Genomic DNA, 18,771 nt, shown 5'->3' on the forward strand with positions numbered 1-18,771 from the left:
CCTATCTAGTAGTCGGGAAGAATTACGCAGAACGTCAAATTTTACTGCAATTTGTTCATTTTGCGTCATAAGCAATAAAAAAATTCATCTTTGATTCAACGCGATTTTAGGGAGAACCAATGGAAATAAGTACATAAAAGCAAGGTGCAACAAGTGTTGTAAAAATCCTTTATAAGATGTAAGATTATGGTCCAATATTCGGTAGATTGAACTATAATATAAAACTTTGATATTAATAAATGAAAAAATCATTCACTCAAAATTAAGGACATGTGTAGAATATGCATGTTGCCAGCCCTGAGACCAATGCACACGCGACAGGGATAGAAAGCTTTTGATTTCGTCATAATCGTAATTATAGTAAGAGTCTTCACAACCAAACAAGGCGTAGCATCAACACTGCCTACCGCCTCAAGCTCTCCACAACGTAGTCAGCATACAGGGTCCTTCACACAAAATAAGAAAAAAATTATTAACCTCTATCAAATTTAGCACATGAAAAAATGAGGAAAGTAATTTTATAATAACTAGGAGATCATTTTAATAATTTTATTACAAAAAATACTATTTCAAAATATGAATCGGAACTGATGTCAAAACAGTTTATTGATGATATCAGATTAGTATTGCTTACATGGAATGCTTGACCGCTTCATAGGCAGATGAGGCAGGAAGAAAGTCGTTTACTGCAACTTCCTTGTTTTCATTCTTCTTGTCTAATTCCTTTATGAAGGGAAACATAAAGAACAGTTTGACAAATATGGAGGCCAAATGATACTTTTGCATTTCGCTGTTATATAGATGCCAACATATAATAAGTACTGCACAAACACATAATGAAATTTTTTGAAAGGATACAATCTTCAAAAAAGCGACGGATTTCAGCTAAACGGTGGGGAGGAAGGTCCTTGATATCATTGTAATGACGATACTCGGGATCATCAGCACATACGGCAATTATCTTGTCATCTTTCTCACCCTGAATTTCATTAGAATTAGTGGTTGTTCAGTAAACAAAAGAAAATTCCTCGGGGGAAAGACATAGACTCTTGCTATGAGGAAAAAGGGAGTGTCTGATATACCTGGTCAATCATAGGCATGAGTCCAATAGCTTTAGCCCGAAGAAAGCAACCTGGAAGAACCGGCTCCTGCAACCAAGTACAACCAAAGCTTAGTTTCACAGAAGCAATAAAGACATAAAACAAGGCGTGCCTAATAATTTATTGCTATACTAAAGATGTTAAAATGTAGGATGGTTCTCAATTCTGTAATACGAAGTCGTTGGACAAGGAAGACCAATTCATTGATTCTTTAAGAAAAAGGCAGAGTAATAGAGGATAAAGTATTTCCTAATCCTCTTCCCGAATTATTACAACAAAAATGTATTCTGGAATTGTATTACAATACAAATATAGAATAATTTTATTAAGGTTCCCACTTTGAGATCACCTTGACCTAGCTAAATTTTAGACTAAGATTAACTTTTAAAATGATAAAAGATCATTTCGTAAGACAATGGAATCATGCAAATTAAAGAAATTCCATTGAAGAGAATTTAGTTAAAATGTTGACCTCCTCACTTTAACCACCAACATGTGTATTTGTTATTTGAGCAGTTGAACGAAGATTATTGACTTGTTACACAATCGATTTTAAAAAATATTGTTATTAAAAATCAGTAATATTGTTACACAGTCAAGTTGTCAAGTGCAAGAACTCAATTGCAAAACATTGATAAAGTGCAGTCAAAATGGGCGGAAAATTTGTTCAAACCACGGCGTTAATTGGAACTCGGTGAATCACTAGGCAATTCTCATAATTACATGCTTACACACTTTTAAGAAGTGACATTATGAACAAGATGAAATTACCTGCATGATAACCAAGACATCAATTGGGTCACTGTCCTCACAAATAGTACGGGGGATAAACCCATAGTTGTGAGGATAGACAACTGACGAGTAAAGTATACGATCAACCTGCACACAAATGCATGTTCAGCAATGCCCTGTAGCAACGAGTGTAACAAGGGAAGAAAAAGCTAGGCAACCATGATTACCTTGATAAGTCCAGTTTTTTTGTCAAGTTCATATTTCACCTTGCTTCCTTTCCCAATTTCAACCACCTGAAAGATTCAGCCATATATCATAATCATTCAAATCTATAACTGAATAAAAAAATCATGTTTGATGCCATTTGTAGAAAAAAAAAATCTTAACAATTTAAACTCACAACATGATATGTTGAAACATTATAGGTCATGCACACAATTTTGAAAGAGTTCCGACTTCTCATTCAATAGTGTCAAAGACGAACAAGACAGAGAAAAAGAAAGGAAAAACAATATAATACAGGGCTAAATTTTTGGCACTTTACCACCAGATAGTCCCACAATGCTAGTTTGCCTAAATCTTAGTACAGGTGTAAACAAATAAAGTCAGGATCCCGTACAAATAATCAAACAATGCCCTTCCAGTAAGTCAGTCATGTAACAAGATGATTATTTCAATTAATAAGACAGACTAATTGCATAAAGCCGAGATGGAAACAGAATCGGAATTATCCAATATGTTTCCTGTTCAACCATCAGTCTACAAACCACCAATACTTGGGTACTTGATACCTATTTGAATTCCAATTTACACACACACACAGAGCAAGCATTGTTTCCCACATCTTTGGGAATGGTCATTTGGTCTCAATAAACAATCATGCATATTATATCTGTGCATTACATCCATTAGTACACCAAATCCCAGCTAAGTAATCATAAAAATTTCTTTAATGTTTAGGATTGTAAGTATTTTAGTTCATATACTTACACAGTTGAAGATCTTTGGAGCTTCGGGTCCTGCATTGTGGGGAAAACAGTTAGTACAGAGAATAAAAGCAAAGGAGCAATGCATTAGGATCAAACCACAATCATGTAACAAGTTTACAATTTTTGAACAATATTGCTTACCTATCTCAAGATCATGCCATGGATGTGCAGCAACAGTCCTCCGGGTCAAGGATGAAAGAATCCTCTCATTAAGAGGAGGGTGTGGGGTGTGCTGGTAGGCGGAAACCTTGTTTGGGGTCTCAATTGGTGGAGCCATTTCTTCAGCCTGGAACGAGATAATAAACATTATATTTTGCATTACATAGTATTTTTACATAACTTACCAACCATTAAAAACCCAAATTTGACCTTTGACATTTCAAGAAACACCCCGAGAGCAGACTCCGAAAATTAACACCATAAAAAGTCAACAATCAAACCATTTCACGCGTTAACTACGGCGAGAATTAGCAAAGCATACTTTTTTATTTCAAATGTGATATTTAGAGACAACTAGTTTTCCCATTTCCAATCTCACCGGCAAAACAAAAAAAAAAAAAAAAATCAGTTCGTCCAAAGCCGGCGTTCATCACGGTTTCATTTCAACACCTCAGTGAAAAAAAAAAAACGTTTTTCCATAACAAACACACTTGGCATTTTCCGATTCAGAAGCCATTTTGCTTTTCCCTGCCGTTACAAGCTAAACGGCAGAGCATGAACAACACACGCCGGCAGGGAAAACCAAAACGGCCACAGATCTGAGGCATTCGAAACCGTACAAATTACTTCACAAATCATTCTTCGAAAAAAAAAATAAACCAACCAAGCAGAAGCTACTCAGAAACGTGGACTTTACGAAACCGTGCTTCTAGCAGCTATTGAGAACCCTAAAGAATTAAGAACTTATTTAGAAAATAAAAGATTTCAGCAGCAACAGAAGCTGGTAAACGACAGTGAAACCCTAGTGGTGGAAGTGTGGAAAAAGGGAGAACGGGAACTCACCGAGAAGTGAAGGAGGTGAAGAGAAAAACGAAGGAAATGAAGGCTGTGAACGGAAAATAGATCTGGAGAAAAAGACGAAGAAGTGTGAGAACGGTGAATGCTTGTTGAGTGTGCAAAGAATGGGATGCGAGGGCGCTTATGTAGAGGAGGAGGAGGATGTGAGGTCTACGCAACGCGTTCCCGCTCTCTTTGCTGTTTCACAGACACACAGCCACTTCAACTTTTCACAATCAAATATTGAAAACAAGAAAAAATAAATTAAATAAAAAAAATAAGGAGAAAGAATCAACGAATATCTGTTTGGTAAGGTGCCCAAAAGAATAATTCTGTCATAAAATTCAAACAAAAAACAAAAGAAAAAAAAAAGAATAATTAAAATTTAAGAGTTCTGTTAATTATATTAACCATCATTGCTTACATTATCCAGATTAATCAGAAGCTTAGATTTTCGCGTTCTTAAATTAGAAACAACGTGGGATTTAAATTTACTAATCTCACACTTTTATATTTTGAGATATACAAAACTGCTCCAACTTGATCCGTCTAAAAACTAATATAACTCGTAACATAGCGTTATCTATGTATTAAATAGTCAATAAATAAATTAAAATTTAGACATAGTTAACTTTAATTATTACTTGTAATTTATTTGTTTTAAAATACAGCTTTATTTATAACAATTAATTATGGAATTAAGACAAATAATTGATAACGAAAATCACAAGAATTAAAATAATTTGATAACTCTTAATTGAGGATTAAAAAGGATTAGGCCATTTCCAACTCAGCATGGATAAGCATCTCTTACCCGTTATCCGTATATTCTGTTGAGACTGCAAAATCGCGTTCGTGGCTAATGCTAAATCATATGCTGACTGGGTCTGCCGTGTACGTGACGTGGACCCACCGTTGACTAAGACGGCGTTCCTAACGGTCGTGCGGTGCAATATGAACCTATTACCTACGCTACATTCTCTTCTGACAGCGAAGAAGTTTGTTACAGTTAACTAAACGGATCTTCCCCCACGGCGATTGGGGATCTGGTTTCAGAGTTTAATTAGTGGATATATATCAATGTAAAAATACTATTAATTAATTAGAAATCTTATTAATGTGTTTTCTTAAAATAATTGTAATAAAATTTATGTCTACTATGAATTAATAAATACTAAGTTTGTTGATATCATTAACAGTAATTAAGTTCATAAAATTAAAATATTTAATGACATTACTCGTAATTTAACAAAACTATTGTCGAACAGTATAACATGTTTTCAATAACCCAACAAATATGATATACATTTTGTGAGAGATGAGTAAATATTTGATACTTTATAAGTTCCTTTTCTTATAAGACCAAATTATTTAATTCACAATAAATATTAGTTAGCTTGATTAATAATATTAAATTTATTTTATATAAAAAAAAATCATAAAATTATCGCTAATATTAGTGAAATGATTTTTTACTTTTCAAATACTATTATTAATTTAAATTTCTCTAATATATTTTATAATTAATTTTAATTTAACTAACGCAACCTTATTTAACATTATTGTTTTAAAAATATTTGTAAGTTTAAACTTAAACATTACCTCCGATAAATATAATCAAGGGTAATAAAAAATATTTTTATAAAATTAATTAAACAAAATGAAATTACTTAAACACGTTTTCGTCCTTGAAAATAGTCATGTTTTACTTTTGTTTCTAGAACAAAAACTTGCTTGACTTTAGGTCCCGTAACAAAAATATTTTGGTCATTGATTTTTTTATTTTTTAAAAAATAAGGATTAAAATTAAAAGAAAAAAAAAGTGTGGGATCAAAAGTCAGAGTAACTTTTATTAGGAATCAAAACATATTTAAATTTAATTAAGTTTATTAATCCGTAAGAAATTAGTTTTGTGGCGTAAACTTGAGTGTGAAGATGGTTAAAAAATAGAATTAAAAAATAATAATAACACATTAATGTATTTCCTTTTTTTAGTTGTTGAAACAAAATAGTCATAGCTAAGGACGTTTTGTCAAAGTTATTAATACAAGAGTATTATGAATTGAGTATTACAAAAACATATAAATTATATATTTATTATTCTATTATACATTCAACATATATTTATATCACATCATTTAACTATTTACAATAAAAAATTAAGCTACATGGTAAAATCCTCAGCGCTAGTATCAAAATAGAATCATAAATATAAACAAAATCAAAAGAGGAGTTCATTATTCAACTAAACATATAATAGTTAATATTAATATATGAATATTTATACATTAGATCTACTAAAAGTTATTTATCTCATCAACAAAAAAAATATACAATAATAGTTTAGAAACCAAAAATAAATTAAAATTGTATTTTGGAGACCAAAAATATATTTAAAAGAAACTAAACAAACTATTAATTAAAATCCCCATTTTTGAGGTGAAATAACTACCTATTCATCTGCTTAGTAGCGATATGTGATCTTCATATGCATCTTTAAACTAAAAGTTGTTCAATTGTCTATATATATGTTAATGATAATTGATAGATGGTAACTTGAGATTTCACGTAATAGTATAATGATCTTAAATTAATTTGTCTTGTAATTACAACTGTTATTAGCACATTTGATAGGTAGATATTTTTTGCTAACTTTTTTTAATATTTGGTAGTGTAAATTGATTTCTTTTGAAAGCAATGTCACCTCTACAACAAAAATAATAAATGTGAGATTCCTTTATTCCTTATTCATCAAGAACCAGAAAAAGAGAAAAAGGGTAACATTCCTTGGCACCGTCCACACAAGATGCGACCTTGCACTATGTAGAGTGAATCAAAGGAAGTGGCGTAGAAGCAATCAAAATGTGTCCCTCCTAAAGCAACAAGGGGGCATTTAGGTGCATGAATTTAAAAAAATAAAAAATAAAAAATCCTATACCAAATATTATCAATAATTAAAGAAATCGTATGAGTATTAAAAAAATAACAAATATTAATAATATTATATGTCAAAAACAAAACATGAAGCCAATTAAAAAAACTTCTTACGCGAAGATTTTTGTTACTAGAGTCATAATATAAAATAAAGTCATAAGATTAAAATATAAGTATTCAAACTTTTTCATTGGAATATATTTACATAATATTATTTCCCATTTTAAAAATATATTTTTACTAATAATTAAACAAAATATTAAAAAAGATATGAGTTCATTTTAAAAAATAATGTAAAAAGTAAAATTACAAAAAAATACACTATTATATAATAGAGATCTCACATCTACTAGAGATAAAAATATTGCATAATATATAAATTGATGCAAACTTCAGCTAATTTTTTTTTTTTTTTATCAACTAGCTAATTTTTGTAAAGTTGAGTTAAACTTAAAGTTTATTTTTTAAAATATTATCAGAGTCACTTAGAATTTATCCCAACAAAAATTTGTTGACCTTCATCCGTTGAACTACCCATAAATAGACATAGTCCAACAAGTCTCAGTGTAAGTGAGTAGATACCTTTACCTTATGAACCAGATTTATAAATTTCAGTTAAATTTAAAGTTTATTTTTTAATGTTATAAATAAGTCTATAATAAAAACATTAATCCAGCAAAATCTATGAAAAAAGATACATTAAGATATTATAAAAGAATGTAACTTAGTAAAATTGATAAAGAATTGATTAAGAAATTACATAATAATGAGTGTATAACGAGGAATCTTCTAATTCATATTTATTTTTTGAGAATATATGAATGTGAATTAAGTATACTTTATTGGATTCAGAATGGATGGTGGCATCTCATTATGGCTTCCTTTGGCAACATTACAGCTACTTCCATTTCAATTCTGATTAATTTAGCTTTAATAAACTATTCGCAACTATGATTCGAAATTCCTTTGCCTAACTTAAAAAAAAGAATGGGAAAAGAAAACACGAGATTTGAATGTTGATCGTGTTTTTGACGAGAACAAATTTTGAATAAGTTGGTTGTTTAGAAATGAATTAAGAAGAAGACTAGGTCGATCAAAATGAGTTCTCCAATCTCCGAGGTTGTCGTTTTGTGTCTTACGTGTATCTTAATGTTGTTGTTGTTTTTTGTATGAAGCGAAGAAATAAAAGTGTGTAGGGAAAATGAATGGTAGATGGAAAGTGGTGCCCACAACGTATCGGCTGAAGCATCGTGTCCTTGAATGGAGGAACGTTGTTTTAGAGAAATAATAATAAAAGTATAGAAGAAGTCTGCATTAAAGCTACGCGTCAACAACACCTTTTAATTCGCAATTAAAGGTAAATTCACAATTAACTAGTCTTCAATCAATACCTGCTAAAAAAAATCATTACTCTTTTTTGTTTGCTATTACGATTATATGATTTTAATTTCTTAAATTACTATTTGATAATGAAATTTTATTAAAAAACATATTTTAAATGTAACTCAATGGTTTATAAGGTTTTTATTTTATATATTGTGAATGTTCTTTATGTAGTGAATGTGAAAATTTAAAAACTCTTTATCCTCTTTTGTATTTTAACTGAGTAACATAACTTTTTTACGAACTATAATTATTTGTACAGGAACATTATTATTATTATTATTATTATTATTATTATTATTATTATTATTATTATTATTATTATTATTATTATTTAAGTTTTATAAAATAATACATGATAAATAATGAGATGATTAAGCATTAAAATAATTTGTGCCCTTAATCTAAGTAGTTTAGATAAAAGTTTATTAAATTATTAAAAATAGGTTCGATTTCAATTCGTGTTTATTATTATATTTATTTATCAATTAATATAAAGACTAGAAATATTTCTAAAGACACACTTATATATCAGATAAATGCTAGACAAAATATATTAGATAAGAAGGAGAAAAAATAGTACATATCAAATAACACAAAAGATATTAATCTTGTAAAGACATTTCTATTCTCATACAAATGTTTGATGTAATTTACATGTCAAGTTGAACTATTTCATACCATGTGGTATTAAAAATGAGTGTGATAAACTTTCTCCAATCCATTATCTTTTTTTGATATTTTGCATTGTCTTTCTTTTATAATTGTTCTCATTCTTGTCTTGTTACGTTAAATTTATTATTTTTTTCCTTTATCCGTTCATGTTCTTGTTCTTATGTCACAGTATATAATATAGTATCTGTCTCAATTTTATTTTCTACTTCTCTTGTTATAATTTTCTTATTAATATTTTGTGAATTTGTTGTTTAAATAATTAACTTGAGTTTTTCATAAACTTTCATAATTTGAAAAGAATGAAAAGTTTTTTATATATTTTTTTATCTTTAATATGTTGAACATTTATTTTGCTACATGACTCTTATCTTTCAAGGTACACAAAAAAAATCATGTAAGTGATGTTGCAATGTTAGATGAATTCATGAAAAAGTAAGTTAGTTGAATTGAGGAAGAGAAACGTGGAGGAGATGGATGCCTTGACTAGAAAACTCTAAAGTAAGAGAGAGGTTGAAATAAAATCATAACACTTTACCAGTTTTCAGCATGGAACATCACTAGGAAAATATGAAAATGCAAACTTATTCATGACCAATTCTAGCCTCTCTGCCTCAACACATACCTATAGTGGAAGTCAGCATTTAATAAGAAGATTGATTCACAATACCATAATTTCGCTCACACTTCCCTGACTATGAGAGAGTCTCACTAACACCTTTTTTTGTGTGGATGAGATCATAGATTCACATGGATCACTTTATTTTTGAGTTTTATTTATAGTTTTTATTTAAGTGGTTGAATTGTCACACGGAAAGATAAAAAAAAAACACAAGATAAGGTGAATCACCTGTATTTTTGTATTTTTTAAGTGGGAAATAATTATGCATATAATATGAATGAAATGTATTACTCAAAATTAATTAGTAGTGACATTAAATACTATTTAGTGATAATTAGTTTGAATTCAATCAAACAGGGTGAAAGAAGCATAACACGGAATACTACACTGAATCCAAGATCTTATGGGAAGAACTAGATTATTTGCAACCCATACCTGTTTGCACATGTAGTAACAAATGTTCTTGCAAACTTTCCAAAGTCATTCTTGAACGGAGAGAATCAGAAAGAGTCAAATGGTGAATCCTCTATTCAAACTTTTGAGAAAGGTAATGAATTTTTGTTCAAACTATTGAGAAAGGTAAAGTCTACACAAACTATTGGATCTTGGACACTGGTGCCACAAACCATGTTTCATGTGATATTACTCTTTTCCTAAGTCATCACGAGATAAAGTCAATAAGAATACGATTGCCTAATAATACTTATGTTATAGCAAGACATACAGGAACTGTGTTTTTGTCAAAAGAATTCATGATACACAATGTTTTCTACATACCAAAATTTACTCTGAACATTCTTTTTGTACATAGTCTTGCATTTTCTTTAAACTACCAGTTAACTTTCTCTCGTGATACATGTGATATACAGAAAATGAGTACATATAGGATGATTGGACAAGTTAGGATTCATAATGGTCTGTATCAGATTCAATGTACATCAAAGGCAAATTTTGTTCTGTCTATGCAAATCGAGAATCTGTTCCAGCATCTTAATAACATTGACGTGTGGCACTGCAAACTTTACCACCCTTCAAGCAAAGTTCTTGAGTGTTTGAGTAAGAAATATGATGATATACATTTTGACAAAAACAATGTTTGTACTCCTTGTCATTTGGCTAAACAACGCAAACTTCCTTTTCCTTTAAGCAATAGTATATGTAAAGAAGCTTTCGATATCATTTATGTTGACATTTAGGGTCCCTTTAGTGTTTAGTCTATACATGGTCACATGTACTTTCTTACTATGGTTGATGGTTTTACAAGATTCACTTGGGCACATCTTATGAAGAATAAATTTGAAACTAGAAATCTGTTAATGAGTTTGTTGATTTTGTTCAAAATCAATTTGGTAAAAATATAAAAGTTACAAGAACCGATAGTGGGCAAGAGTTTTATTGGAAAGAGTTATATGATAAACATGACATTATACATCAAACAACATGCATAAAAACTCCACAACAAAACTATGTGGTTGAGAGAAAGCATCAACATATTTTAAATGTAACAAGAAGTCTTATATTTCAATCAAAAAGACATAAAGTGTTTTGGAATTATGCTATTTCTCATTCTATGTACCTCATTAACAGATTACCTTCTCCTGTTATTCAAAATAAAAGTCCACATGAAATGTTGTATATATTTGTGCCTGATTTTGATAATTTGCGCATCTTTGGTTGTCTGTGCTTTACATCTACTCTTGAAAACAATAGAAATAAATTGGATCCTAGAGCCAAGAAATGCATCTTTCTGGGTTTCAAAAATGGAACCAAAGGTTATGTGGTTATTTACACTTACACTGGAGAAATATCTGTTTCTAGAAATGTTGTATTTTTTTAGCATATTTTTTGCAAAGTTCTTGTTAATGACTCGTAGAACAACATTGAGAGTGATAGAAGCTTCTTTGATCACATACTCGATAATGACTATATGAGGAAAAAGGAAATTGCTCTCAGTGGTGAAACAATGGCAAAACCAAATCCTGACCTCAGAAGATCCACAAGAACTCGCATGATGCCTCCTTACTTGGAAGATTATCATCACCAACTCACAGTATCTTCACAAGAAAAGGTTAGATATCCTTTAAACTCAGCTTTGTCCTATAAAAGATTGCCAGATGCTCAACATAATTACACTCTTTCTATATATTTACAAAATGAACCGAGGACTTTTGAGGAGGATGTGAAGTCACATAAATGGAAAGAAGCCATGAATGATGAAATCAAGGCGCTAGAAAGAAACCACACATGGAATATTGTTGATCTCTCTGTAGGAAAGAAACCCATTAGATGTAAGTGGGTGTATAAAATCAAATGAAAAACTGATAAAAGCATAGAGAAATACAAAACATTATTGGTTGCAAAAGGATATACAAGCGCGGGTATCGACTTTCTTGATACCTATTCACCTATTGCCAAACTGACCAACATACGTGTTATCCTTGTGCTAGCTGCTATCAAGGACTGGTTCTTGGAGCAACTTGATGTAGATAACGCTTTTTTACATGGAGTTTTGAATGAATAAGTCTATATGGAGGTCCCACTTGGAGTCGACACAAAGAAAGCTAATCAGGTCTGTCATTTGGGTAAATCGTTTATGGTCTAAAACAGGCAAGTCGAAAATGGTACGAGAAACTAACTTCACATCTGTTCACAATTGGCTTTACTCAATCTAAGGCTGACCATTCTTTGTTCATTAAAAAAACTGAAAAATCATTCATTGCTCTTCTTATTTATGTTGACGATATTGTTTTAGTTGGAAACGATTTAAATGATATTACCACTGGAAAGGAATCTTTGAATGCAGTTTTTCATATTAAAGATCTAGGAAAGTTGAAGTATTTTATGGGATTAGAGATTTCTCGTTCATAGGAAGGAATCCACTTGTAAGTAAAAGGAAATATGCTTTCGACATTTTGAAAGATACTGGCATGCTTGAAGCCAAACCAGTCACGACACCCATGCAAAAACAAAGTGATAGGTTGTTTAACCAAGAAGATTAAACACATGATATCACTACCTAGAAAAGGACAATTGGACGCTTGTTATATCTCGTTAACACATGATTAGATATCTGCTTTGTCGTGCAGTTCCTCAATCAGTATGTTCAGAGGCCATTTACGTATCATCATCAAGCCATACAATGAGCTCTCCAAATTAGAGACAAGATCCCTTAATATGTAGATTCCAATGATTGCATTTGATTGTGGCAATCCTTGAAATTATTGTAATTATCAATCAATGGTTATCAGCATTGATTGTTACCTTATTTGTTGTAGTGTCGTGATACTAGGTATTAATTGTAGGATTATATATTGTTAGGTTTTTACTATATACGTGCATTGTAATCAACAAAATAAAGAAGATATTCTTTTACCTTTTCATTACCCTATTTCTCACCTGGTATCAGAGTTGTAAAGCTCTGAAGGCTTTTTTGATCCAATTCAAATCATGGCATCCGCTGCAGATTCAAAATCCCAAAATTGTCTTCCATTCACTGCATCTATCAAGTTGGACAGAGACAACTATCCTTTATGGAAATCCTTGGTGATTTCTATAGTCAAAGGTTGCAGGCTCGATGGGCACATGCTAGGGACAAAGGAATGTCTTGAAGAATTGATAGTTTCTGCAGACTCAAGCAAGAAACCAAATCCCGCATTTGGAGATTGGCAGGCTCATGATTCACAACTCCTTCGATGGTTGATGAATTCAATGACTGTTGAAATCACAACACAATTGTTGCACTGTGAAACCTTAAAACAACTTTGGGATGAAGCCCAAAGCCTAGCTGGTGCACACACAAGATCTCAAATCATCTACCTTAAATCTGAGTTTCACAGCATCAGGAAAGGAGAAATGAAGATGGAGGAATATTTGGTCAAGATGAAGAATCTCGTTGACAGACTTAAACTTGCAGAGAGCCCTATTTCCAACTCAGATCTAATCATTCAAACCCTAAATGGTTTAGATTTTGAATACAACCCTGTGGTGGTCAAACTATCTGATCAAACTAATCTCACTTGGGTTGATCTGCAGGACCAATTACTGACCTTTGAAAGTAGACTTGATCAACTGAATGGTCTTACCAAACTCCCTCTTGATGCATCAACAAATGTTGCTAATAAAACTGATTACAAAGGTAACAAATTCAACACAAACAACAACTGAAGAGGCTCTAACTTCAGAAGTTGGAGAGGAGGCAGAGGAAGAGGAAGAATGTTTAAACCAACATGCCAAGTTTGCAACAAGGTTGGGCACACAGCTGTAAACTGTTGGTACAGGTTTGATAAGTCTTATTCTAACTCAAATTATTCAGCAGACACTAACAAACAAGGAGCACACAATGCTTTCCTAGCCTCACAAAGCGCTGCTCAAGATTATGATTGGTACTTTGACAATGGTGCAAACAATCATGTGACACACCAAACTGAAAAAATTGAGGATCTAGCAGAACATCATGGTAAGAACTCGTTAATAGTTGGAAGTGGTGAGAAATTGCAGATTGTTGCCACAGGTTCCTCAAAACTAAACTCACTCAACTTACATGATGTCTTATATGTGCCCAACATTACCAAAAATCTATTAAGTGTGTCAAAATTAACTGTTGACAATAACATTCTTGTTGAGTTTGATGCAAATTGTTTCATTGTGAAGGACAAGTTAACAGGGAAGGCAATTCTAAAAGGGACACTTAAAGATGGCTTGTATCAGCTCTCAAGGACTGAAAGGGACTTGTGCGCTTATGTGTCTGTCTAGGAGAGTTGGCATAAAAGGCTTGGTCATCCAAATAATACAGTCCTAGATAGAGTCTTGAAAAGTTGTAATGTGAAACTATCACCTAGAGATCATTTTAACTTTTGTGAGGCTTGTCAATATGGCAAAATGCATTTTTTACCCTTCAAAGCATCTTCCTCTCATGCTAAGGAAATCCTTGAATTAGTTCATACTGATGTTTAGGGTCCTGCACCAATAATATCTTCTTTTGGTTTCAAATATTATGTTCACTTCATTGATGATTTTAGTAGATTTACTTGGATTTATCCTCTGAAACAGAAATAAGATATTGTACAAGCTTTTATTTAGTTTTAAAACATGGCAAAAAAATTGTTTAACAAGAGAATTAAGACAATCCAATGTGATGGTGGTGGTGAATACAAAGTTGTGCAAAACTGTGCAGTAGAAGCAGGGATACAATTCGAATGTCATGTCCTTACACATCACAACAAAATGGTAGGGCTGAGAGAAAACACAGGCACATTGCTGAATTTGGCTTGACATTGTTAGCACAAGCCAAAATGCCCTTACATTTTTGGTGGGAAGCTTTCTCCACAACAGTTTATCTCATAAACAGATTGCCCTCTCTAGTCACTCAAAATGAAAGCCTTTACTCATTGCTTTTTCAAAAGAAACCTGACTACAATTCCTTAAAACCCTTTGGGTGTGCTTGTTATCCCTATCTTAAACCTTATAATCAACACAAACTACAATTCCACACAACTAGATGTGTGTTCTTAGGGTATAGCAACTCTCACAAAGGATACAAATGCATAAATTCTCATGGAAGAATCTTCACTTCAAGACATGTTGTTTTCAATGAAGAACATTTTTCATTCCATGATGGGTTTCTCAATAAAAGAAGTCCCTTGAAAACACTAACTGAGAGTTCATCTCTCCCTTTTTCTTTGCCTACTGCAGGTAACCCACACATTGGAGCAACCACACTTCCAGATGATAACAATCTTGGTGATGATGACCAAGAATCAACCAATCCAATTGAGAGTGTTGCAGTTAATTTTAGCAGAGATCAGGCTGCAAATAATTCAACAAGGAACAGTCCAATTTCTGAAAATAATTCACCAAGCAACATTCAAATTCCTGATCTCACAGAAACATATGCTAGAGATCACCAAGATCTTGTTGAACCAAAGAAGCCATATGTTGGGTTTGTTGAAACTACCACATATGAGAACGAACCAGAAAATGTCACAGAAGCACTCACAAGACCACATTGGAAAGAAGCTATGGAAAAAGAGTATCAGGCACTCATGTCAAATCAAACTTGGCTTTTGGTACCGTATTAAGGCCAAGAAAACATCATTGATTCTAAATGGGTCTTCAAGACCAAGTACAAAGCATATGGGACAATTGAAAGGAGAAAGGCAAGACTAGTAGCAAAAGGATTTCAACAAACAGCTGGATTGGACTATGAAGAGACCTTCAGTCCAGTTGTTAAGGCCAGTACAATTCGGATCATACTCTCAATTGCAGTACACCTCAATTGGGAGGTCAAACAACTGGACATAAACAATGCATTTCTTAATGGCTATCTCACAGAAACTGTGTTTATGCATCAACCAAAAGTATTTGTAGACTCAACTAAATATGAACATGTTTGCAAGTTATCCAAGACAATTTATGGATTGAAATAGGCCCCAAGAGCCTGGTTTGACAGCCTAAAAAATGCCTTAGTCAACTGGGGTTTCAAGAACACAAAAAGTGCTTCCTCACTATTCACTCTAAGAGGTACAAATCACATTACCTTCCTACTTATATATGTGGATGAATTGTCACAGGGAACAACACCAAGTTCTTGGAATCGTTCATCAAGCAACTCAATGATGTGTTTTCGCTTAAGGATCTTGGTCCACTGCACTACTTCCTAGGCATAGAAGTTCAAAGAGATGTATATGGCATGTACTTGAAGCAATCAAAATACATAGGAGACATTATGAGAAAATTCAAAATGGAAAATACTTCATCTTGTCCAACACCTATGATAACCGACAAGCAATTTACAACTGAAGGGGAGAAATTACAAGACCCAACCATGTTCAGACAAGCTATAGGAGCTTTGCAATACTTAACAAACACAAGGCCTGATATAACATTCTCAGTTAACAAGCTCAGCCAATTCATGAGCTCTCTCACTATAGATCACTGGCAAGGCATAAAAAGAATATTGAGATATCTCCAAGGTACCATTCAACACTGCCTAGACATCAAACCATCAATTGACTTGGACTTAGTAGGATTCTCAGATGCAGACTGGGCAACAAGTGTGGATGATAGAAAATCCATGGTTGGTCAATGTGTCTTCCTTGGTGAAACACTTGTTTCTTGGTCTTCAAGGAAGCAAAATGTAGTCTCAAGATCCAGTACATAATCAGAATATAGAGCATTGGTTGACTTAGCTGCTGAAATAGCATGGACCCATTCACTTCTTGATGAATTGAAACTCCCTCTGCCAAGAAAACCAACATTGTGGTGTGATAACTTGAGTGTTAAGGAACTAGCTTCAAATCCAGTTATGCATACTCGATCTAAACACATTGAAATTGATGTGCACTACATCAGAGACCAAGTGCTGCAAAATGAGAATGTTGTAGCATATGTTCCATCAGCTTATCAAATAGCTGACTGTCCCACTAAAGCATTAACTCATACAAGATTCAGCCAACTCAGAGACAAACTTGGGGTGACTCCTTCACCCATCAGTTTGAAAGAGGGAATTAGAGACAAGATCCCTTAATATGTGGTTCCAATGATTGCCTTTGATTGTGCCAATCCTTGTAATTATTGTAATTATCAATCAATGGTTATCAGCATTGATTGTTACCTTATTTGTTGTAGTGTCGTGATACTGGGTATTAATTGTAGGATTATATATTGTTAGGTTTTGACTATATATGTGCATTGTAATCAACAAAATAAATAAGATATTCTTTTACCTTTTCATTACCCTATTTCTCACTTTCCAATACATCAAAACATCTCCTGTCTAGGGTATCTTTTATCCCAAATCTTCTACTCAACATTTGAAGGCTTTTAGTGACATGCTCCATGACTAAACGATCCACGACTAGATTTTGTATTTTTCTGAGAGAATCATTGATCTTTTGAAAAACCAAGAAACAAGACATCGTCTTCAGATCTTCTTTAGAGATCGATTGTCGTGCTTTTACTTCTACATCATTTAAAATACAATGGATTTCCTATTTACTAGAAGATCTCGAAATCACCACTGCAAGTGCTGCTAACCTATATTGTGATAACCAATAGTCAAGACATATTGCACACAATAACAGTTTTCACAAACGAATGAAGAACATTGATATTGACTGTCACATGGATCGTGAAAGATTGCAACAAGGTCTCTTCCATCTTCTACCCATTAGATCTTCTTAGCAACCTGCAGATTTGTTTACAAAGCTCTCGAGAAAGAAGCTTTTAACCAATTTATTTTCAAGTTTGGAGTTTCTTCTATTCACACCCCAACTTGATGGAGGATTTTGGATTTCCCTTTGTAAGCCTTTGGGTCATTTTCTCTTTTGACCCAATTATTGGGTTTGTATTTTTATTTAAGTGTCTTGTTTCCTAACGGTTAAAACACTTTTTGAATAATACGAAAAATTATATTTTCCATAATATCAAACGGTTAACACAGTTTTTGAATAATACGAAAATTTTTGTTTTCCATAATATCACGCTGCTTCATTCTCTTGCTTTCATTATTTTCTCCTTCTTAATCTCCATGGATTTATTACTCTGCTCAGACAACTGAGATATAGTTTGCAACTATAACAAATCTTTCGAGTGAAGTAATTACTGAGAAGTGTAGCCAAACATTTGCATTATCTATAATTATAATGTTTTTATCATTAACTATCCATTTTTTTTTAAAGTTCTTTCCTTAAAGGTGATCTATGTTTTGTTATCGGAAATCAACTTCAGAAAAATGCGGATAAAAAGGTTAAAATTTCAAACCTTCTGACAAGTATTTTGTGGAACGAGTCAAATTTTAATATTTTGAAAAATATTTTCCGAAATGTGTTAAAAATCAACACTTTAGAAATCATTTTACTAATGTGCAGAAATTTTAATTTATTTTAAAAATCACTTTATAGAAAAAATATTTTTTTTTTAAAAATGAGGTATATTATAAAATTAATAAGCGTATATAACAATTGCTAATTATTTGTACGTCTGATGGGCTTGAGTTATGAGCCTTCTGAAGCCCGTTAACTTATAGATAGAGAAAATCTTTTCTGTACCCCCATGATTTCCTCATACACCGCATACTTTAAAAAATATTGAAATTATCTATTTTGGGTTCTATATCCAGAATACAAATTTTTATTCTTGATTTTACCAAAAAAAAATAGAAATTATAAATAAAAGATTTATATTTCAAATTGTACAACCCAATCCAAATTTTATATTTTGATTTGTATATTTTGAAAAACATTTATATTCCAAAATTTATATTCTGAAATATAAAAAATACACAAATTTTAATTTTTGAATTTTATAATACAAAAATTATCTGGATTCTACATTTAAAAAAAAA

The 18,771-nt window shown here is 32.0% G+C and overlaps 1 protein-coding gene and 1 pseudogene across 1 annotated transcript; one reads left to right on the plus strand and one right to left on the minus strand.

Annotated features, from left to right (window-relative positions):
- Positions 1-154: 154 nt before the first annotated feature.
- Positions 155-4,068, minus strand: LOC137829502 (soluble inorganic pyrophosphatase 4). The gene is made up of 9 exons (XM_068636308.2): positions 3,824-4,068; positions 2,963-3,107; positions 2,823-2,851; positions 2,060-2,125; positions 1,872-1,979; positions 1,083-1,148; positions 859-979; positions 635-716; positions 155-446 (listed from the first exon to the last, which is right to left on the minus strand). The coding sequence occupies exons 2-9, from the start codon at positions 3,096-3,098 to the stop codon at positions 404-406; spliced, it is 651 nt and encodes a 216-aa protein (XP_068492409.1). The 5' UTR covers positions 3,099-3,107; positions 3,824-4,068; the 3' UTR covers positions 155-403.
- An 8,807-nt stretch (positions 4,069-12,875) lies between these two features.
- LOC150025951 (uncharacterized) lies at positions 12,876-14,119 on the plus strand (annotated as a pseudogene).
- Positions 14,120-18,771: the final 4,652 nt, after the last annotated feature.

Source organism: Phaseolus vulgaris, chromosome 7 (genome assembly GCF_051622355.1).
Source record: "Phaseolus vulgaris cultivar YP4 chromosome 7, ASM5162235v1, whole genome shotgun sequence".
Classification (NCBI taxonomy): domain Eukaryota; kingdom Viridiplantae; phylum Streptophyta; class Magnoliopsida; order Fabales; family Fabaceae; genus Phaseolus; species Phaseolus vulgaris.